Source organism: Melanotaenia boesemani, chromosome 20, assembly GCF_017639745.1.
Source record: "Melanotaenia boesemani isolate fMelBoe1 chromosome 20, fMelBoe1.pri, whole genome shotgun sequence".
NCBI lineage: Eukaryota > Metazoa > Chordata > Actinopteri > Atheriniformes > Melanotaeniidae > Melanotaenia > Melanotaenia boesemani.
In genome coordinates this window covers 19,361,100-19,384,972 of record NC_055701.1, presented here as the reverse complement: position 1 = coordinate 19,384,972, position 23,873 = coordinate 19,361,100, and the positions used below count along the sequence as shown (strand labels likewise).

General features: G+C 39.6%; 1 protein-coding gene and 1 long non-coding RNA gene across 15 annotated transcripts in view; one reads left to right on the top strand and one right to left on the bottom strand.

Moving 5' to 3' along the window:
- The window catches only part of tnika (TRAF2 and NCK interacting kinase a), a 57,919-nt gene that overhangs the window by 14,893 nt on the left and 19,153 nt on the right, over positions 1 to 23,873 (bottom strand). For 5 of the 14 annotated variants that reach the window (XM_041972103.1, XM_041972104.1, XM_041972105.1 and 2 more), the window contains exons 3-16: positions 16,379 to 16,435; positions 15,207 to 15,332; positions 12,781 to 12,891; positions 11,473 to 11,563; positions 10,900 to 11,030; positions 10,684 to 10,738; positions 10,124 to 10,202; positions 9,835 to 10,010; positions 8,138 to 8,204; positions 7,832 to 8,030; positions 7,030 to 7,146; positions 5,523 to 5,609; positions 4,415 to 4,603; positions 3,551 to 4,108 (exon numbers count right to left, since the gene is read on the bottom strand). In XM_041972103.1, coding sequence (XP_041828037.1) covers positions 3,551 to 4,108; positions 4,415 to 4,603; positions 5,523 to 5,609; positions 7,030 to 7,146; positions 7,832 to 8,030; positions 8,138 to 8,204; positions 9,835 to 10,010; positions 10,124 to 10,202; positions 10,684 to 10,738; positions 10,900 to 11,030; positions 11,473 to 11,563; positions 12,781 to 12,891; positions 15,207 to 15,332; positions 16,379 to 16,435 — 2,043 coding nt within the window. The remainder of the gene's footprint in view (positions 1 to 3,550; positions 4,109 to 4,414; positions 4,604 to 5,522; positions 5,610 to 7,029; positions 7,147 to 7,831; positions 8,031 to 8,137; positions 8,205 to 9,834; positions 10,011 to 10,123; positions 10,203 to 10,683; positions 10,739 to 10,899; positions 11,031 to 11,472; positions 11,564 to 12,780; positions 12,892 to 15,206; positions 15,333 to 16,378; positions 16,436 to 23,873) is intronic. The other 9 variants (XM_041972109.1, XM_041972110.1, XM_041972112.1 and 6 more) reach the window with 3 other exon arrangements.
- On the top strand, positions 1,204 to 22,286 carry LOC121631296. Its single transcript, XR_006008715.1, has 3 exons — positions 1,204 to 1,279; positions 11,300 to 11,304; positions 22,275 to 22,286. It is a non-coding gene; the product is annotated as an uncharacterized LOC121631296 (long non-coding RNA).

Sequence of the window (23,873 nt, the reverse complement as noted above, 5' to 3'; positions counted from 1 at the left end):
CAGTCGGTTAGAATTTGTCACTGCGATATACATCAGATTTTCCAGTTTTTTGACTCTCATCCTTCATCACACGTCTCCACTGAGGGAATCCATGAAAATCTTGTTACACAACTTCAATTTTACCATATCATTTTCTCATCAAGAATTCACTGGAAAGTTGACAGGGTAATCAGGATAATCTAAACTGACATGGTAAGGGTGTCACATCAGCTTCTCCATGTCCACTACAATCTGCCAAATATCTGTTTTTCATTTAATCGTGGTTGTGTGTCTTCATGTCCTACATACAGCTGAGGAGTAAGAGAGTCTGATGGCTGTTGGAAAAGGTCAAGAATGATCCTTAATCTTCTTTAGCAGGCATCACATTCAAACCAGAATAATGGATTTAATTTTGTGCAAGGGCAGCGTGCACATATACAAAACCATTTCTTATTGCTTGTATTTGTGAAGGTGTTTCTATCTGTTTCCAGAGAGGTGAGGACAAGCACAGGCACATGACATGTCTGTGTGAAAGTCAGGAAGCTCTTCTTGCCAGTGTAATCTGATTATCAGATTATCTATGTGCAGCAAGGGAAGGTTCCAAGGGACACTCCCAGCTGCCAAAATCACACTCTATCACTCAAAAAAAATCTACTCAATAGGTTGGGGGTTGAATCATGGCTCAGTATAGCATAGTTTTAGTAGAACCCAGGTAAACATACACTGATGTGAAAAAATGACACTATTTCAATTCTAAGGTCTTAGATATTATTAAATACATTATAAAAATCATGTGGTTTGTTACCAGGTCTTTAAATGAGGAAAATACAACCAACTAAAGTAGTGTGCGAAAACTTTAGTACACCCCATGATTTAGTAGTTTCTACAAGCACTATTTACAGGAATATCTTTAACATCATCATGGAAGAATTTAGGCTTACTTTTCATTTTTGTGCAGTTCGAGCTTTATTGATGTTTGCAAGTATTTGGTTATGCACAGCTCTTTGATTGCCCCACCCCAGCATTTCAATCAGGTAAAAGTCTGGACTTTGACTGGGCTATTGCAGCACCTAAATGCTTTTCTTTTCTTTTCTTTTTTAGCCATTCTGTTGTAGATTACCTGGAGAAGGATACGTGCTCCATTGTTATACTCAATTTAATACTTATTCTCAAATACTTTAATATACAGAGGAGTTCATGATTGATTCAATGACTTTAAGGTGCCCTGATCTGGCTGCTAAACAAGCCCATATCATCACCCCTCCACCACCATGCTTGGCGGGTGGTATGAGGTTTTTGTGTTATGCTGTGTTTGTTTTGTTGCCAAATGTGACACTGTGCATCATAGCCAAACATCTCCACTTTGCTCTTGTCTGTAAAAAGGGAAGTCTTGTAGCTGTCTAGATGCAACTTTGATAGGTAGCAACATTCACCTCTTAGATCACCACTAATGTCTGATTACCTGGTTAGAACCAGATGATTTTTTTATCATCACATCCATTGAGAGGGTTTATTTTCCTTTTCAGCTGACTTTACGTGTGCAGTGAGATCTATCCCATTTGGAGGCTTTCTGTAAATCCACATAAGCTCATAATCTAGCAGGATTATTCAACATTATGACCTGGGTCAAAAAAAAAAAACTATGCAGTACTGTGTCATTGCTCAAATCAGTGTAAGGTGCCTGCCAAAAATTGTCTACAGACCTATGAAAGTGATGGCAGCACACAAACTTTCCGTTAGTTGTTCACATGAAATGCAACTACTGATGAAGGAATTAGCTGTCGACACACAATGCGCAAAGAACTAATGGGAAAGAATCATTTGGAGGCTCGAGAGAAGTAGTGCTCCAGTTGTAGTTGAGGTTGATCTGTGAAAGCATTGTATAGTCAAAGGTCGGAAAAACATTAACTGACCTATATGAAATTGAGAAATTACTGTTAGTAAAGCCCTTTGGAGAAGAAAAAACTTTTGGGTAGTACTGCATGAATCTTTTTTTATTTACCCAAAAGTTTTTTCTGTATTAAGGAAAAAAAGTTAATTGTGGACAAAAAGAACAAAAAAACAAAAGAATCTTTTGAAGAATCTGTTGTATAAAAGCATCCCACCACCACTTGGCCATCACCCATCACCAAACTAGAGTTAGATTAAGTGGATCACTGACCTAAGAGCAATACAGGATGGTGGGTTTCCCTGATGACATCATACACAGTACGTACAGGAGTGGGTCCACCATGGAGTATTATGGGCCACTAGGTGATAACGCCTAAGATAAGGATCTGGGGAACTGGTGCTGGGTTCGAGTGAACTAAGCTATTTACATTTTAAATTGATCTCAGACTACTTCTGAAACCTGGCACCCCTCCTCTGGATCTCAGTCCCAGTTGAGGACATTTTCAACACAAACAATAATGGATTAAAATGGAATATAGGTAAGTAAATACAACAATGCAGTTTAAAAAGACAAAAGTAAATATGTTATGTTTTATGCACATTTTGTATGTTTATGTATCATCTTCTACTTCTACATTTTGATGGCTTGATGTCCTTGAAAGTGAGGGAATTTCTGAAGCACGAGGCTACATTTGATTGTACATTTTTTTTATCATCAATCATAAACATCAAGGACATTTGAATTTGAAGCCACAAAAGAAGATTGTTAAAAAAAAACCTTTCTTGTGGTAGCAACCAGGGACTGTACTATTTTAATTATAAACATAGAAGTACATATGTGTGTGTTTGAGTGTGTGTGTGTGTGTGTGTGTGTGTGTGTATGTGGGGGTGTATGCGTGTTCTTTTCTATTTTCTGCTTTTGGAGAAGAGTTTAACACTCTGCTCCCACAGATTTGATGACAATCTGGGTCTGGGATCCAAAGGGAGAGCCACTTGGGGAACAGTGAGGTGTAACGTCAGGTGAGATAAGGATGGGAATGACGGACTGGTTGGGTAGGACGAGGGTGGCATGGAAAGGTGGAGAACAATCATTGAGAAGCCAAGGGCTGTCAGGGGACAATAAGGAGAAATTACTGCTGGACCATGTTGATGAGGATGAGGGGGAGAGTGAGGGCGAGTTTTGTGGAGATGTACGAGGAGAAACACCCAGCTGAAGAACTGGAGAATTTTGACAGGTCAAGTGTTCAGAGGAGCGAGCGTGCACTAGATTAAGGCCAGCCAAGCCAAATCTGAGTGAGCCTGCAGGGGCAGAAGCACTAAGATCCAACATGGAGGAGCTACCTCTAATTGCACCCTGACTGACTCTCTCTCTGCCCCTGTTCATATCAGGAGGCTTAGAGAAGTTGCTGTCATCAGGAAGTTTGAGAAAACTGCCACTGTTTGAGAGAGATGAACAAGAGTTCCTTTGTCTGGATAGGGCTGAGTGGAGGGCATTTACAGGGAAGGACTGGGAGAGAGGGTCACTTTGATCAAATACCTCCCAGTCAGAGGACACCGTAAGGTTCCCTTGACTGACAGCTGGCTTCAAATTGTTCTGCCACCCTCCTTGATATTCAGGTTCTACGTCTACATCTATTCTATAGCAGGGTGAATGCGACCTGCAGCGAGGTTGGGAACGAACCCTTTTGACTGCAGAAGTGGAAACAGGGTTGAATCTGGACTGGGAAGTCTGGACTTGTCCTGAAGCCTGAGGATGAAGCTGAAGAGCCTGAACCTGTTGGTCTGGAGACATTACGCCCTGACTGGGGGCAGATACAGGTCTGTCTCTGGGCTTATTTTTTTTATTACTTGGCCCAGGTGGATAAGGTTTGGGAACTGAAACAGACTGACTGACTGGCCCTCGACAAGAACGCTCTTTATTGCTCTTATTAGGGCCCTCATTGTCCTCCTGAACAGACCCTGGGCTATGGCCCTTCTGGCTCTGCCTCCTAAACTCTCTGATTTGCTGACTAATCTCCTCCTTCAACTTTTTGTCTAAGTTTTCCCCAGAATCTAATGAAATACATATTTGAGGGAGGCAAGGGGGGCACAACTGGGCACCATGGGATGGGGTTTGCCTAGGGGGCTGAGATCTGGGTTGGCCATGAGAGCTGAAGGCTGAAGCTGGCTGGTTGAATGACTGGTGATGTCGAAGGGGGGAGCAAGGTGAGTTACCATGAGCATGCTGCTGCTTCTGGACCTAGGAGTCAGAGTCAGAGGAGGGTCAGCAGTATAACAAACACACACTATGCGATTATAAGACAGCAACACTTTCTTATATGTCATTAATGTCAAATTGTGAGGTGTCACAACTATTCTTTTCATGAGACTGGTGCTTCTAATAGGACCTGCTGAATAATTCACAATTATTCACAACAAATGAAGACCACTTAAGCTCTATTTTCAGAACATTTTTGGACATGTTCATATTAAGAGGACAACTTTTCCTCACATTCAAATGAGCATGCATGTCTGCATGCATTCTCCCATGCATGTTGGAACTTACTTCTTTAGCCCAGGCAGGCTTGTCATTAGGATTAATGACATCCTTGTAGTGGTAAAGCTGTTTCTTCTCTGCTTGCCTTCCCTCCTGCTGCTGCTGTTGTAGAGACACCAGGTAGGCCCTCTCCTGCTGGAGCTGCCTCTGTAGACGCTCTGCCTGCCGTTGCTCCTCAATCTGCTTCCGCTTGTACTCCTGGAGAAAGACAGGCGGTGAGTGAATGAGAGGAAGGAACAGTTACGAAGTGGAGCAGTAAAAATGAAAATGGGGGTTGGTAAAAGAGGAAAGGCAGAAAGTAAGATTTGGATGGCAGCAGGTAAGTGATTATTATGCAATTGGCAGCACTGATAAACAGTGGGGGAGAAACACAAAAACTGATAATGAGAATTACACATTTGGATCATTGGCACGCAAGTTGCAGTTAATAATAACAAATAAGGGAGATCAGATAATCCAACATAAAGCTTTGGTGCACAATGATATAGGCAAGACGTGGATTGGTGCTGGGAGAGATGGAGGCTGGAAGACCAGCAGAATAAAGTGAAGAGAGGACATCACAATATAGGCCAAGGTTTTTATCCTTGGAGTCTTTGCTGTGACCTGTGGTGTTTATGCTGGCTAGATCTCAGAGGTTTTCTTCTTCTTCTTGGCAAAACTCTCTTCATTGCTCTAAGCATATATCTAACTTTAAACCGGATGAAAGGAGAACTGATTAAAAACTATAAGACATACTGTGGTGGTTGGAGAAGTTATAAAGCACAGCTGTTGCATAATTTGAGACTGGGGTACTGATATCAACACTGTGGAGAACAACTAAGCCCTATTCTTCTCCATTTGTGCAGGCTAGAGTGGTATATTTGCACCCACTGGGGAATCCTTTGAGACTCAGCCAACTTAATAACACCATACATGCAATCAGGGATCTGAATAAATTCAGCATCAGCTTCACATGTTTCATCAAATCAGTTAACTAGCTGAGGGGCTCAAGCTGCAGATTTCCCCACAGCCAATTCCTTCTGTTCAACCGTCCCTCGGGTGCATGCAGTGAGGATGGGGACCACACGGCACACATGAGGAGCAGTAGTAACACTTGAAGGGGGGGGGCTTTGGTTACCAGTAATAATGCCTGTTCTTGCAGTAGCTGCTGCTGGAGAATCTCTAACTGCCTCTGTTCCTCTTCCAGCTGCCTACGGATATACTCCTGAGCAGCATGTCAGAACAAGGAGAGAGAAAAACTTTGAGAGAAAGTCTGGAAATCTGGAAAAAACCACACACAGAAAAGCTGAAAAGAAAGAGACAGAAAAGAAATAGAAGAGATAATCTCTTGAGGAGGCTGTGAATGAGAAGAAAATAAAAAAAGGCTAGATGAAGAGAAAACAGTGCCTTCAAACAGTTATTTGAGAAATTTGAGGATAAAGCAGTAAGAAAATGTGGGAGAGAAGGAACAGAGGAATAAAGATGTGAGACCAACAGATGACAAGGCAAATAAAATGTAGATAACTTTTGGTGGCATTTTTGGCATAAAGTAAAAATATAAACAGAAAATATGAAATATACATATTTTCAAGAAAGTAGAGACACTTGAGCTAGAAGAGGAAAAAAGACTTACCAACAAAATAAATGACAGTTTTCATTAAAGTTTTATGCAATATCTCTGTATGAAAACTGATTAAGAAAGCCACAGACACAAGAAAATCCATCTGACCACAGTATTGACATGCTTTAAGAAATCACAAGTGCAACTGGAAGCCAACAAGACCATTAAATATTATTTAAAAAATGAATAAATGAACCATCTAGACATAATAGTAGAGCAGACACACATATTGGCTTGCTAAGGGAGCTTGTAAAGCCTTGAAAATGCTTTTCAAAAGCTTGGAGAGTGCTCAGATTTTGACATTTTAATTACATTGCTTAAATGCTTTAGCCTTTCGGATAAAGTAAGGCCGAATCTGCGCAAGCCTCCATAGTTATTCTCAGCCAGTCTGTTTTGATGTGTGCCCCCTGATGCAACACTGAGGGAGAGTTGACATCTTTAGTGGGAGGTTGCCATTCTAATGGTGACTTGAAAACCACAAATAGTTCTTTAAAAGAGTAGCTTCCTGTAAAGTATTTGTGTACTATGATTGTTGCAATCAGATTTTTTTCTCATCTATCTTTGTATGAATGTGATGAAAGATGATCTTAACAGTTCCACTGTAACAGCTGGTGACGCATCCTTTCTCTCACCATCTGCTGAATTTCATCACAGAGCATAAGTTTGCTTCTTTGCAACACAATAACATCTGATGTAAAGTAAGATGATCCTTTGGAATACACAAGTCCATGTAAAATGCAATTTAACACATCTTTCAGGTGCTGGAAATTTTTTTTAAAATGCATGTGCACACGCTTGAAACAGCTAGAACGCCACAAAGGTCAAATACAAGAACTTAAATAAAAATGTTCCACTTATCAAATAATATTCAACATAAAGTGTCTCAGGAAGACAGACCAAGACGTCAGGAAAGAAAAACAAAATAAAAAAGGGATGTTGAGGTGAAATGAGAAATTTCAGACTAGAGTTATCATCATAGTATAATGAATATATGGATCATGAATATAAAGTTAAAAGTGTGAACCTGTTCTCGCTCTGCATGCCTCCTCTCTTCCTCTCTACGGAGCTGCTCCATTTCCTCATAGCGTCTCCTCTGCTCACGTTCATGCTGTTTCCGCACCTCCCGCTCCCGCTGCTGCTGCTGTTGACAGAAGAACACGAGCACATGTAAACTAAGCATCAGCACATGATGAATTGCCTGTTTCTAAAAAAGAAAAAAAGGGTTAAGAATTCCTAAATGCACATGTATGTCATCTGTTTTTGTCCCTTTTTGATATCTCACATCTTCTAAAGTCACACTTTCTACATCTTCCTTTCAGAACAAATGTTGCAGTGCTTCCACACAGGAGCTGAATTCCCACTGCTACCAGTGTGTGCACTGGCGCTCACACATTCACTCAGAGGCATACACTTGGCTCTGAGTGGTGAGGTCATGTTAGTTGAGTCAAGTCATGGTGCTTAGCCGTGCATTGGGAGGCAAACCCTGGTGGAAACCCGCAGAGAGCACACAGATTATAGACTAAGGATTTCCTTCTGTAAGCCTGCTCTTTGGAACTAAGAGAGGGGCACGAGGGAAAAAGGACGTGAGCGTGTGTGTGCCTCAATGCCGCACACTCAATTTCTCTTCAACTGAAATGGCAAACCTTTACTGTTTCTTTAGTGTAAACAGTGAAAACTGGAGTCAGTTTTGTTGTCATGTGGATTTCAACACATGTTGCGCCTTGAGTTTATTACCAGCCATTTAATTAGAGAATGATTGGGAGATTACATTAAAAGAGCAGACAGAAGCATTCAAGTTGGACTCTCATCTCTTCTTGGACTCTTACCTCTTCCAACCGCCTCCTTTGTTCCTTCTGCTCCTCGATGCGTTTCTGTCTCTCGGCCAACAGTAAGCGCTTGTGCTCCTCATTTTGCTGCAGTTCCAGCTGTTGTCGCCGCTGTGCTTCGGAACGCTCCTTATTGGCCAGCTGGAGGCGCAAGAAGTCTCGCCTCAGGGTCGACTCGCCAGCGATATTGATGATGGAGCTGGGAAGTAGCGTCATTTTGTGTCAGTCAGAGGGATGCTGAACATGTGCGGGATATAAAGTTGTACAGATGGAGGTTTATTTTTGTACATTTGTGAAGAGACTGACCTTGGTTCACCCATATCTCTTCCGTCATCCTCCTCTTCACTGCCACTGTACTCATATTCTGTCTCATCTTTTAGGGAGAGAGAGGAAGAACGGGAATAGAATGGAGAAATAAGAAAAAAACACAAGTAGGTAAGGTAATAACAGGCGGAGAGCAAAGCCATTCCATTTCTGAATGTTTCACTTGAACTACCTCTGTTCATTACCAAAGAGCTCAGGACTTTGGCATTCCCGAATTCTCATTCCTTCAAGGCATTCTCTTTTAGCCGCTTTGAATAAGAGTATAAATTGTAATTTTACTGTGTGTAGCGAGGTGGAGAACATTAGCTCAAGAGCTCTTTCACTCCAACAGGGCTTACAGCATAATGGTGGTGAAAGTAGCCCAGCTCTTCCTGAGACGCATCCACACAGACCTTTCCTCTGAATATCAAGGCGTCAGCTGGAGAAAATCCCTGTCTCTACAGTAGCAGGACATTTCTATAGATTACCACCAAGTCGGCCCTGCAGGATGTTGTTTCTGGAAGCGATTAATGCAGTCCTTGCATGTGCTGTTCTGCATGCCAAGCGTCAGTCTATCACTCACCAGTGTGCATTTGTGTCATGGTGGCGTTTAATGGAAGTCTGTCAGTTCTGATTACCGCCTCACTGATGACAATGACTGTGACAGCATGTGTGTGAGAAAATGTGTTTGTGTGCATATCTGAATATCTAACTCCCACAATGGGACTTCTTTAATGCAGTAAGTACATATTCTGTGTGAGAAAGCAGCTCAGTCATAAAATGAACAAATTCTCCTGTTCTTTTATTACTGATATTCAATTTTAGGTTTTTGATGACTCATCCAAGCATGCATTCATCCTTCTCTTATTTTTGTACTTCACTGTGTTTAATTTAACACATTATCTGTTAGTTCTGGGCAGCTTTATGCCAAACATGATGGGCCCCATCTGTTTATTTATGTAACCAATGAAAGTTCCCCCCACTATTCATCAGACTTCTTTTCATGATCTTAATTAAAACTGAACCTTGTATTTTTGAGCAGAGGATTGTTAATCTTAGTTATGTTCCATACAAGTCTGAGCTGTCTCTAAGACTAATAGATTTTCAGTAAGAAGCTCTAGGCCATTTCCCATACACTTGTCTAGTTTTTTCAGAGATAGAATTGCACAACAAGAAGGAGCTACCTGTAATTCAATGCTAATTTCTTTTACCATGTGCAGTCACCTTGTAGACATGCAGGTGCACGCAAGCTGTAGATCCAATACTGAGACAATCATTCTGCTGAGTTCCAACAAGACAAACAGTACTAGTAGGAACTCACAGTTTGGTTTCTAGTGATGACAGGCCTTCTAACTGTGTCTTTTGTTTGAGAACTTAAGGCACTTCCCATCAACTTAGAAACCATGTGTTACTGAGAAGTACCACAGATCTGTTGCACAGTGATGTATTCACCTTCCTTGTAATCTGTATATGCACTGTGTGCCCTAAACTGTGCTTTCTTCCAATTAGTCAAAGCAGAAGTTGCATCTGCTAGAAAACATAATTCTCCTCTAAATGTCAACCAGCTCCTGCCCGTCACCATATGTCAAGCGGAACTATATAATAAAACTGTTGCTCCACCTGCCACATTAGCCAAAGTCTGTGTACACATCAGTTAAATTCCACAGCTGCCCATGTCTACAACACAAGTTCTGCCTTACCCTTCTCTCCTCTCTTCTTCTTGGTGCGGTCGATGTGGTCCTTTAGCTGGATGCGGACTTGCCTCTCGTTAGGCAGCTCTCTGATGAATGGATGTTTGAGGAGCTGCTCTGTGCTGGGTCTATAGCTGTGGCTTTTCACCAAGCAGCTTTCTATGAAAGACTGGAATTTCTTTGACCTGAAAGCAGATACACATGCACCAGAAAAAACTTCCTGTAAGAACAGTAGCTGCTTTGTCTTGTTCTGAATTATCAGCAAATATGGAGTTTAACTATCTTTGTAAATACTCACCACTTCTTTGACTTGAGTCTGGGGGCTGGGTTGCGTGGAATAAGGAAGAGGGCTCTCATTGGATGCATGTCACACAGGGCTAAAGAATCAAGCAAGTGTTAGCATCTCAAAGTTGGCCACATCATGCACATGTGTTGTCAATACTGATAATAACCATTTAATTTAACACACACTAGTGATTATTATCCATCTCTGAACAGACACTTCCACGTGTATTCAAATATAATTTGGTTTCATTTGCTCATGTTCAGTTTTATCAGTTGGTGTCTGCTGTTTAACAGACTTAGCATTCTAATGAATGTGTTTACAGAGTCCATCCGGTTTTCACTATGAAAAATCTCCATGATTACTGTGATCACAGTCTTTCATTATAAGTTGTAACTCGATGGCACCAAAACGTGTACCAGTCCATTCACCACTGATGACAACTGTGTGCACTTTAATGAACCAGGCAGCAGCCCAGCATTATGATCGATTTCACATTTACATCTTTGCCATTATTAACATTATGATGCAGTAGGATGTGTAACAGAGGTGTGGGATATCGACTATGTACATACGTGGAGCTCCTTCAGCCATCTCTATTGCAGTAATTCCAAGTGACCACAAATCACTCTGTAATGAAGGAAGCATGAATATTAAAATTAAATTATTTAATTAAATTATTTAAAAAAAAAAGAAAAAAAAGAGTGAGACGTGCGCATTTTTAGAGAAACATACAAAGAGAAAAAAATAATAATAAAAATAAGAAGAAGAAGAAGAAGAAGAAAAATCACCTTGAAGTCATATGTGGCATCAGGGTTTTCGTCACAAGCGATAACCTCTGGAGCCATCCAGTACGGGGTCCCAATGAATGTGTTCCTCCTTCCCACTGTTCTGTCCAACTGCGCTGAAACCCCGAAGTCCACTACAATGCAAGCACACAGACAAAACCAATCGGCTTGATGAAAATCCAGAAGAGGCTCTTAATAGAATTCAATTATCTAACCTGCAATACTTTGCCCAGTTTACAATAACCCACACACACACACACACACACACACACACACACACACACACACAAACACACACACACACACACACACACGCACACACACACACAAACACTCTACATAATCCTTTCTTTATTGGGCTTAAAGACAGTCCCTTCTTCAGCAGTCTGCAGTGTGAATAGAGGCTGAGTTGCAAAAGGATGAGTAGGCTGTTCTGCATAAAAGAAGAGGGAAAAGCCATGCACAAACACACACATACATGCACACACACTTCTGAGCCCCCAGAAACCTTATAGCTTCTACTGTCCTCCCAATCCTGAGGCCATTTTGTCAAGTGAGGTTAGATGACAGACTGACCTAGTTTGACCTCAGCGTTCTCCGTCAGCAGGACGTTCTGTCCCTTGATGTCTCTGTGGATGACCTTGTGCTGATGGAGATGAGTCAGACCCTGCAGACACAGACAGAGCCATGCCATGAAGGAAAAGCCACCCCAGCAATGGGCCGAGCTGCACTTATTATTCAAGAAGAAAGACAAAAAAAAGCTCATTTCCAAACGTGAATGTTCTAAAGGACTAGCTGCTAAAGTGTTGGCAATGTGAAGATGATCTCGACCTCTAGCCTCCCAGTGACTGGCTGACTGGAGAAAATAAATGTTAAGAAAATGTGGCACTGTGCATGTAGTCTGCGTTCATACTGTAGTAAATACACGTGTGCAAAATTTGGTGTCATTAATCCACAAAATATGCAGATTTTCATTAGTTAATAATTAGTTAAATATGCATGTTTTCAGTATTTAGAATTTTAAGTGAGGCTCTTTACTGACAGTAAACTAATTGGAATCAAAGCTAGAATACAGAGAAATATGAGGCAACTGGAAAGGCAGAGATGCAGAAAACAACATGAAGAGAGGATTAAATTATAAGTGGTTCAGACACAGAGGCTGCAGAAAGAAAAACAGCAAAAACAAAAAACAAAAGAAAAAAAAAACAGATTGAGATTAAGCCACTGACAAGTTGTTGAGATATTGCTGTGCTCTGTTTGAGGCCGTTGCCCTCAGCACACATAACTTACCATATCAGATAACTGAGACTGGGTGTGGGAGTGAATTTCATTTCCCAAGAAATGGCCTTAAAATTTGGAAGACAGGTGAGTCATGATGGTTATCGAAGAACAGGTTTGTGTCAGTGTTATAGGCTGTACCCATAAAAAAATAAACATAAAAACCTGGAACCAAAACATGGCAGTACAAAATTGTTTTTGAAGCATAGTTTGAAGAGATTTTCTTTATTACTAAAATATTAGAAATATGTCTGAAATGCATTTAAGACATATTTAATCTTATTTTCTACCTATACCTTTAAAAGATGTATGTTTACTTTGCTTCATTCAAGCAGAGTAAACATTAATTATTTCTCTTTTCTGCAAAAGGGATAAAGAAGGTGGATGATCCACTCGCCAGCATTTCCATCCAGAAAGAAAATTATTGTTTCAAAAAGTGAAACACTAAACCTATTTAATCTGTCTCCCTGGTTGGCCTGCAGAAACTGAGTCATTTCCACATTTTATGTTCAGATTTTTGTTTGCTGATGCTTTAACTATGATTGGATTTTCTAATCATACAATCCTCCCTTGATTTAATGTAACTTTAAGCTACTTGCAACTTACCCTGAGAATCTCTCTGCAGATGTAAGCCGTCCACTCCTCCTTCAGAGAGTTGCCCTTGGTGTTTTTGATCAAGTCTGTCACTGAACCAGCTCCACAGAACTCCATCACAAGCTGCACACATACACACAAACAGGGCTGATTATTAATAGTTTTGCAAAAGGAAACAATCTGCTTCAGAAAAGCCAGAAACTTTTGTAAAAAAAAAAAAAAAAACTTCACGTGATGTAAAACTATTAAATAACATCTAGTTTATTTATGTGTACGATTCCAAGAACAAATATAATAACAAAAAAAGACTTCTGTCTTTTCCCACTTAGCAATGTACTCAAACCCTTTAGTACATAAACAGGTAATTCTAGTGACAAGACCAAGATAATAAAGATGAGTTTGAATTGGCATGTTTTTGGCAGCTACATTTTTTTCTCAGCTGTTTCCGCATAATTGGCAATAACTGAACTCTGAAAATGTCATAAGCTTTTCTGTCTTAAAAACTGTCAAAAACAACTGAAATAAGAAAGTTGCTGCTTAATTATCAGCTCCCTTAAGAGAACAGTAAGTGGCTTGATGGGTAGCACAGGGCTGCAGGGATTAGTGCTGTCATTTCCCAGTAAAAACAGTTTTATGTTTGAACCATCTTGTAAGCTTTAGTCTTTTTTTTTTACTGAGTTTAATGGGGGTTTTTTTTTTCCAGTGGTGTGCTTTGCTTCGTGTTAGTACGTGATGGATGGCTGACCTGCCCAGTTTGTAATCTGCCTCTCTCCCAGCTACATCTCTGTCTCCTGCTACATGTTACAGGAAAAAGTTGATATAGCTAGAAGATGAATGCAAGGATCCATTCAGCCTCATTTAAGAACAAAATAAAAACATTTCTAAGTTGATTTCATTTAAATGCTTTGTCCAGATACAGGTAAAAAAAAAGAAAGAAAAGAAAAAATTTCAACATGACCGAAGGAAAAAAAAAGTAACCATAATGAAAAATACTGCACACTGACTGGCAAAGTTTATGTAATATCACTACATTTATTTGTGTCCACATTAATATTTTAAGATCTTCTACTGATGACGGAAGAATCAGCTGGCTGCGTATAGTCCTCTCCAGGATTTCCATGAGATTCTTAGCCATTAAAACTCCCTCATGGCATCATCATCTTGGAATATGTGGCATTAGGGAAGAAAAAAACAACACTGACCTGGTCATTGAGTTTAGTAAAATACCCAGCTGACCAAATCTTTGGTGCACACAATGTTGCTACGCCTATACCTGACCAACTGAAGCAACTTCAGATCATAGTTATGCCTATACAGGCTTTTACAGTCAGTATGATGGAGGTAACTCTTCATCCACAGCTCATCTACAGAACAATTTTCTACACACTCCACAGAAATTACAGAAACAACTGGCATAAACGCTCTCAATGAAGTAATGAGATCAAATGATTGAAACAAGTCTGTCTTGCCCCAAACATAATGGATGCTTTTCATTATGCAAATAAGTCTCTTCTTTCCCTCATTTGCAATTTAAACCCCTCAAAATGCGAATGTGAGAGACAGGAAGAAACACAAGGAAAGAGGAGCGGAAATGGAAAATCCTTGGTTTAATGGCAACTTAAATAATGCCAAAATTTAACACCTTTTCCCCTACAGCCCTCCCGTATCCTCACTCATCCAGGCACATTAGAGGATTCAAAGATCTTTGTGGTGGTGGAGGGGGAGCAATTCCAAGGAGGATAATGAACACACACCCTCTTTTCCCTCTCATTTTAGCATTTCATCCATAGAGACTGGTGGACAAAAGTTCAGCTGGTCAGTTCTGGCTCTGCTTCAAGTCCAACTAATCAACCCCTTTAGATTAGAGGGAGAGAAGCAGTTGGCAAGAAGAAGCCAAACTCCTCTCATCCAGGCTGTGAACGTGTACTATGACACGCAAACACAAAATGCTCCCACAATACATGCACAAATACAAAAAGTCACAATCAGAAATAAAACCATTTCTAAGACAGTTGTGCACTCGAACACACTGAAGGAAAAAAAAGAGTCAGAGAGAATTATGCAGGCAGTAAATTTGACTGTTTTGTGCATGTGCGTGTGTCATCCCATTGTTGTGTGATGAATGTAACAACATCTGAGAAGAGAGTGCGTTTAGTTCTTGTTAACACATGATTTATTGCAGCGGCGAGTCAGCAACACGCCGATTCACACTTTTTATATCTTTTGCCCACAAATACACATATCTCCAAGTGAATGAAAACCTACAGTTGTGCATCAGTGCACTTTACTCTTGCTTTTCATGTAGTGATGTAACAGTGAAATAAGCAGCAGGAAGATGCATAGACTATCTGCATCTTTTGTGAATACACAAATATAAAAAAGTGAAAAAAAAGGCATGAATAAACACATACACACACATACACACAAGCAATGCATACCCAAAGCTGGTCATCCATGCCAGGAGGGTTTTTCTTGATGAAAGCTCCATAGTAGGTGGCGATGTTCCGGTGGTGGCTGTACTTCTTTAACATGTTAATTTCTGCTTTAATCTCCTCTTCTTCATCCTGAAACAAACAACAGACATATCAACAGGCTTTAGAGCAGGACCTCCACTTCTGAGCCTTTACACACCCCTTAATGAGATGCTTATAGAACCAAAGCAATCAAGTTCTTCATGGATTTGCATTTTGAATCCATTTAAATTTGGAAAAATGAGTGTTGCAAAGCACACAGCTGGGCCCTAAATTATCCACAGTAATAGCATTACTTTTTAATTTGATTCATTAGGGGGGGTTCCTGCTACAAAGCCCAAAAATAAAAATAACTTGTTATAACTTAAATAAGTTGTTATGATGGCAAATGTGAAGTCACTTATTCATAATGTAAAATGTCAGAGAACTGAGCCATGATTAATTAAATTTAGGGTTAATTTGTTTTAGCGAGCTTTGTTTTTGTTATTTTTTGCAGTTGCATCTCATTAACTTCTTAATTTTTGTGTTTACCCTTCATTTAATTCTCATTCTTAATTAATAGTCATCCATTCTTATTGTATTCAAGCAGATTTATTTGCATTCATACAGTTCAATCTATTCGTTAATTCATTTTTATATGAACTTATTATAAATTGTGCATTCACTACTCTTCATAATTGTCACACCCTGCATGTGTCCAGTTCCTTATCCATTCATTCATGCTCCTATTGACTGATTCATTCATAAGATCCCATGTTGCTTATTTGCTGCATTCCTTCATTCTTTTGCTGGCAGCTGAGTGCCGACAGAGAGGCGTAAGGTGAGAGGATCTCTAAATATAGCTGAGATTCCCTCCTGCTTTACAGACACGCCTGGGACCACACTGCTGTCCTAATACCTCCAGCTAATATTACCATGGCAATAGGCCTGTCCTCATTTCCTCTCCTCCGCATCACGTGCACGCGCATGCTCACACAAAGAGACACACACACACACATGAGCACTGACTCATAGCTCATAATTAGATGACATGGTTGACAGCCGTATAATCGCTGGAGATGATTTTCTGTGCATGGGTATGTGGGTGTGTGTGCGTGTGTTTCAGCGTTCATGTATGTGTGAGTGTGTGTGTGTCTCACCCCGGTGACATCCATGACCTTGATGGCTGCCAGCTGCCCCGTCTTAACATGGCGACCCTGGTGAACGGAGGAAAGGAGAAGGACAGATAGAGGATGAGAAGACAAATAGACAGAGAAGAGCGGTAGGAAAGACAGAAGAGGGGAGAAATGTGAGTGAACAAGTTTTCAATAGAAAAAAATATATTTGCACATTTTTAATTTTAGATATCACACTCAACTATGTCAAATTTTTACTCAGTGATCTGAATCTTGTCCAAATGTAAGGTAGTATCTTCTAAATTTTACATATTTTGCATTTAAGTTTACTTAATAATATATATTTTAACATAAATTCTGTCCAAATTAATACAGTACATGTATATTGTGACTACCCTTAGTAATTCATAGCTCAGACATGTATTTATCTTTTCCTCATCTGTATGCAATAGAAGAGTAAACACATATTCAGATGTAATTGGAGTATGATTATCAGTTGTTTTTCACACCAGTAGATTTAGTAAACGAATTAACCTTTATTGCTCATATCTGTAAGATGAAAATGTAGCATGTCTCCAATGATAAACGTTTAAACATTTCTATCTTTTTGTGAAATGTTAACCTGCTCTGAACTCATGTGAACAGGTCTCAAGCAAGAAAGTGGCAATTAAGTGCTGTTCAAGACTCATGAATATCACCAGAAAGAAATTTAACCACATCTGAGACATCTCACAAGAGGAAAAAAAAAAAAAAAGAAGACAGATTCACAAACCCAACAATTGTGTAATATCAAGGCTAGGCAAATGCCTGGGGAATCTTAGGGGCAAGGAACCAGGATATTGGAAGCTGGAGGGCAATTGGAAAGCCTAAGTAGTTCATTTGCAACAGAGCATCTGTAGCTGTGATTAACTAATGAAGCTAACAGGGATAGAGACGCTAACACCACTGACGGCTATTACTTCCACCTGTCTCAACTCAACTGATTAGCATGTTATAGTCTGATCAGAACAGCTTAGCAGCAGTGATACAAACAAACAAATCCATACACACATAGGCCAAAACACACACCAAACAAGGGTAAGACTGTTTTCCTTCTGGAATTGTTATAAACCAGATGGCATTAAGGGTCTGGCTCTACAGCACCTCCTTAGGGCTTTAATGGATGGGTGGTTCTGATAACATGTGCTACAACTAATAAACAGGCTGGAATGCCATGGCAAGAGCAGGAGCTAAATTATGACCAAAAGTTAGTTGCTTCTTTTATTTGGAGTTGGTTTGCTGGATTGATAGCATGCAGGGCAGGTCCCTGCACCCTGCCATTGGCCATTAGTCATTCTTGCCACTTCATATTGTATTTTCCTGTCGTTTTAACAGATCAATAGCACCTACAAGGTTGCCAAAACTCAATTTACCTGATGAATAGCTTGTGACTATTTTTTTTTTTTACTGTACATAATTATTAGCAGGGGAGTTACAAAGGAAGTGTAGTCAAATTGGCTGGTGGTCAGCATGAGGATATACATACATCTTTATTAAGCATCAGTCCTCAAGATGTTTGGAACAAGAGGTTGACTTGCAAATCATTGACTGTCAAATGCTGATTTTATGGGTTCATTTTGACCACATATTAACAACAATAACAAGTACCTCATTCACTTTTCACTTTGTAACTGTACAAAAAGTGACCATAGCATGTTTCAATAAAAGAAAGCAATTTGAAAAAGGGAAAACAAAGTAGGGCAAGTAGGTAATTATTTTAGATCATTGTAATCATGCTTACAAAATCATAATTATCTGTTTAGAAACAGCCACATAAAGTTGATAAAAATGTCATTTTCCCATTTTTGTCCATCCTCTGAGCTTGTCAGCTTATTATATGCCTGTTTCCTGCTGAAATCATGGCATATTTTCTGCCTAAAAGACAAACAAACATACTGCATAATTTTCTTTTACTTCTACTTTTTTTCAAATTTATCTAAGTTCTTAAAACATTAGTAGGCATATTATATAGAAGTGGTATAAAAATGGACAAGGAATATTAGATATTTGTATTATAAATAATTATCTACATACATTTCAGAATCATGACGGGCCTTTAAATGACTTTAATGCCACAAGTCATTAAACAGCTCAACATTTAAACTTGCTGATTTAAAGCTAAAAGAAAGTCCGGGCTTTAATATGGTAATTCTGCACTTCACAACGCAAACTAAGCACTGCTGGCTGGTTGAACGCTGCAATCAGCCTGTCTTTTCCTTTCTCACACACACACATACACACCATAGCCTTGATTCTGTGAGAGTAAAAGAGCTGGAAAGATTGAGCAGGGATTTCTCATTAGGATCAGACTGCCCCAATTCCACAAGCACAAGGACTGGCTTTGTTAAAAACTAACAAAAGAATTACAGCCACTTGCAAACCAGAAACTCTCACACACACAAAATAAAAAAAAAATCTTCCTGTTTTTTCTATTACTCACACAGACAGAAGAAGTCTTGCAAACACCCACACAAAGAGATGCAGATGGAAGAAGAGAATGACTGAAAGAGTCAGGGGGTGACAAAGAGAGCAAGACAGTAAATGTGTCAAACAGACATTAGACATGGATATCATCAGAGCTGGATAAAGATTCATTACTCTGAGCCACCTGACAACCTCCCTCCCTCCATCTCCCCTTATCATTCCTCTCGGAGCAGTAATATCATCCAGCCTTATTAAATGACCAAGTTTGAAAGGAGCATCGGAAAGGAATTAGCACAGTCTGCTTATCTTTATCTTCTGCTCTGTCTTTGTCCTCTCCCTTTTCATCTATTTGCAAACTCCAAGATGAGACAGGGTTGGATTGAAATAGTTTTTGCTAGAGCAGTTAAAGGGATAATGCCTCCAACAATAACACATAAAACAACTCATGAGGAAAACTGATACAATGATAACTACTAAAGCCCTCAGTGCATTCATTGTTTCTTTAGCCAGACATTATTTGAGACAGTTGCCATTCCTCACGTTACAAACTGCTGATTTGTAAAGACACCTTGGCCAAACCATTAGCTTTATCCTAATCCTTACCAAGCAGATTTTTTTCTTTTATCTCCCTGATCTCCAAAGCAAAAGTCAGTAAACAACAGGCCACCAACATGGATGTGTTTTCTTCTGTCACCTTTTCTTGATTGTGCAAAGCTGCAGATCTAATAACTGCAAAAACCCTGTAAATAATCTTAGTCTTAAAGACAAATGAAATTCCATGAAGCTGCTGTGGAGTGTGCACAAGATAAATGCTGTTATCATCACCTCTCTGGAGAAAACGTGGATATTTTATGTGACCTGTCAGCTGACTTGATTTGTTGTGCACATGCATCTAAATGTGCAATAGGTGTGTTTGCTCACATTCCCAAAACACAGTGTCACAATCCATGATTATAAACCATATCCCATAATGACTGTAATTTAATTTCAGTTTTGGTTGTTAGTCATAAAACATGAAAAATTGTAAAAACAACTCTGAAACACGTTAGAGTGACACATTTAAGAGACAGTTCAACTTCATCATACATATATTGTCATGCATTTATTTATACAATTCCTTTAATAAAAAATGAAAATAGCTGCAGCCCTTATAATAATAAATAATGCAACGGATTTCACACAGTATGCTGTCATCCTCTCTTTCTGTCTCTCAAAGGGATGGCCCACTCACTCTCTGATCCATCCCATTCAGACTGAGCACCATTGAGTCTCACAGGCTTGTTCATCCCTTCCTCCACTCGTTTGTTGACTGCTTTGCCTCTCTGACCTAGATCTGCAGTTTCTCCCTCTGCCTACCTCTCATATCCCTCTGATTCTCTTGCTCATTATCTAAACCCTCTTAACTTCTCACAATCTCCTCTTTATGCCTTTTCATTAATTCTCAGATTGTCTCGCCTAATTTTCCCTCCCTGTCCCTTTTATTTTCCATCTCTGTCACTCTCATGCCTCAAAGCGCAGTCCAATGGCCTGTGAAATGCTGGTCCTACATGAACATGACTGAACTGCACTCTAATGCCAACGAAACAGTGTTCAGTTTTGACCTCGATGGGTAAATATGACACGAACAGAAGACCCGATGCAACCCTTTCAGTTTGCTGCTGCTAATGCATGGAAAGATTTCTGCAAATCCCTGTGTGCTGACATGAGCCTGACTGTCTACGCAAAGCAAAACAAACACACAAACTGTGTGCTTTGGCATACAAATGCTTTTATCTGTTATATCTGAACAGTAATTATACTCAGAATGCTGTGCATCACCGTTCTGTCAAATTACACAAAAGTACCCTCAAATAATCAAACCATCACCTGTTTTTTGTTTTGTTTTTTTTAAATCCACTGGGGGTATTTTGACCAAAAAGCATATCTGTTACCCACACACACATACACACACATCCATAAGGAAGCTGTGATGCCACTAGGCCAGGTGTGTTTGAGTGATAACAGACCAAACTGGCTGCATTTGTTCCGCTTGGATGACCATGCTGTGATGGGGACAGAAAACTGATAATAAACTGTTCTCCAATCAGCCTACGGGTTGCTATATCATGGAAGTGTTATTACTTGGCATCGTCCTTGCAGGTCGATTTCCTCAAACCAGTGCATAGGCAAAAAAAAAAAAAAAAAAAAAAAAAGACTGAAGGTTAAAAACCCTTTAACCAAGTACAGCTCTCTATATGATGAAACCATCCAACTTTGCTGATGAAGAAAATGTTTTTCTATGCAAGGCTCTAGTTTGATAGATAAATAAATAAACCTAGTTTGATCATATTAACCAAACCGCAAATGTCAACTCCAAACAACAGTGCAGAATGTGAGCAGCTAGCTGTCTTAGCAATGGCAAAATTGATTGAATTTCTTCTCTTTTTGTCTTAGAGTTGCTGTTGTGGGTTTAGAGTCTTTGTGTGAGATATTACAGACAATAAATCCATGTTTCTGTTAAGAGAAAGCAAGCTCCTATTCTTGTACGTCCGACCAAAACATGCTCAGTAAAATTTAGTGTTCCTATCTAAGCCCGAGCCCATAAAAACTGCTTTACCTTTATAATCTGTCTTTCTAGCAAAACACATAAGGTTTATTGCATTTTTACATAAGACATAAGCAGATCTCCTGAACTCAGGCTGAACTATTGGCTGGGTAATAATTTATCCTTCAGGAGAATAATGCACTAAAAATAGTTCAAATATGACAGTTTCCCAAATTCCCACAGACTAAGTGGCACTGTGATTGACATTTTGTTGAGTATTACTGTATCCTGCTTAGATTCAGGTACCCATTCATTATAACACTGCTTATGTAGTGATACAAAATCCATCTTAATGTCAGATATCATTGTGCAAGTTTATTTTTTAAGCCAAATGTTGACAAAGCCACACATTTATTATCACCGCAGGCTGCAGAGAGAAGCATCTCCTCATCGTTCCTAGCTTGCAGCCTCAGAGAGACTAAACTGCAAACCAAAGCCTCAGTGCAAACTGCTTGTGAATACTGTGATACTCAAGGTGTCAGTGTGTGTGTGTGTGTGTGTGTGTGTGTGAGAAAAAAGGAGAGCAATGCAATGCTTCAGCAGCAGGTGTGTATTTTGTTTCTTTGTGTGCACATCCATGCCCTTGCCAAGACAATTACACATTCACCCCCCTTCGGACACATTTACTATGCAGGACACTTCCTGTTGTAGCCTAGCAACAGTCTCCGCTGAACAGAATATAGTGGGCACGACACTTAAATAAACCCACATGCACACTCTAATATGCACACTTACACACAAACACACAAAGAAGGAGAGGACAGGGAATAAGTGAGTACTGTCTTGATTTGTCTGAGTTGTTTTGAAGAAGCAGAAGTAGGGTGAGGAGAGGAGGGGGGAGAAATGAATGGAGGAAAAAGCTGGCTCAGTAAGAAAGCTGAATTTACAGTGCATCAAAAAAGATGTGGTCAAGAGGCAAAGTCAGTAGAGGCTATCGAAATGTTACTTTGTAATTATGAAAAGAATGAGCCTTGTATTTTAAAAACCTGTGGTCCTTTAGATTTTATGATGAAAACTTAAAAGCTTAGTGGATGATTCTGGAGGTTCTTGTCCATTGACTAGACATACTATTACTTGGGAGTTATCACATTCCTACAAAAAATATGACTGATGTCACACTTTCAAGGATTTTATACATTTCATATAGTTTAAAAGGGGATTTGGAGACCTGGTAGTAACTTCAGGAGCTTGTTTCCCTTGAAATAAAACTTTTATTGACATGTTAAAAAATAAGTACTATACACTAGAATTTCTTTCTTAAAATAAATAAGACATATATCGCTTTAATAATCCAGTAATGAACTCTTTGATATTAATTCTTGGAAATGTTTCATTATGGCTATGTACCAAAATCTAAAGACTAAACATGTCACAAGGCAAGCTGCATCCACTTGAGTGGCCTTGCACCTGTGCTAAACACTAAGGAGACACTAAGGAGAAACCCTACTCTGCCTGTCTGTGTGTCAAGTGCTTTGACATCTGACATTTCAGAAATGGCTAAAACTTTCCAATAAATCATTCCACAGTGGTTCCTTAGTATTTATGTGGGTTTATTTCCACCCTTGTTCACTTAATGCATCACTTTTCAGCAGCCACTAAAAGCACATAAATAGTGCAGTGGCATGCATTTTAAACTGATAGTCATTGCAGTTGAAAATTACAGCTGTTATTATGTTTTATGTTTACCTTTTAAATATAATAGAGTTAAACTGTTTTGAATGTATTTCCAAAAATTCTACATATTGCCTCAGCCTTCGTGTCAATTGGAAATAAAACAAGGAGGTAAAAAGCAAAACATATATGGTTAACCATGTTAATGTATGCATAGATAAGCTCACTAAAGTAGAAGCAGACTGACAGATTAGGTTGCAAACTCTTTGTAGAAAGGAAATGGGTCACCCCATAATCCTAAGCTGTGCCCTCTTGGTAATCCAACACTATTATATTCAGAAAATCAGGAAGTAAATGACATCTAAGCATTGCTTCCCTTGCTTCGGACTTGTAATAATGCATCATATAAACCCTTATAGGACTCCTTAACAACAGAATATCTGGGAGAAGTGAGCTATGGAATATGTCCCCAGGATTTTCCCAAATACATTTTTCTTTTTATTTGTTCTCTGTGACAGATGTGTCCTGGAGGCAGACTGCGGTCACACACACTTACACATAAACACAATTTCAACTGTGTCAGGGTTGAAGGATTTCAGACAACTGGTGTTTCAGTCAGCAACCTTCGTATCAACACCCACTGGTTCTAGACTGTAGCCTTACAAATCCCAGCCAGCTTGGCAGAGGGTGCAGAAGCTGCGATGCAGAATAAAAGCTACTTTTGTCTAACAAACATTACAAACAGTTCTGCTGGAAGAAACCCAGAGAAATACGAGGGCAATACTCCCAGACACACCTCATTGCAGTTCAAACACCTGCAATCATTCCACATCCGTGCGTGTTCACACAAACCAATACGCA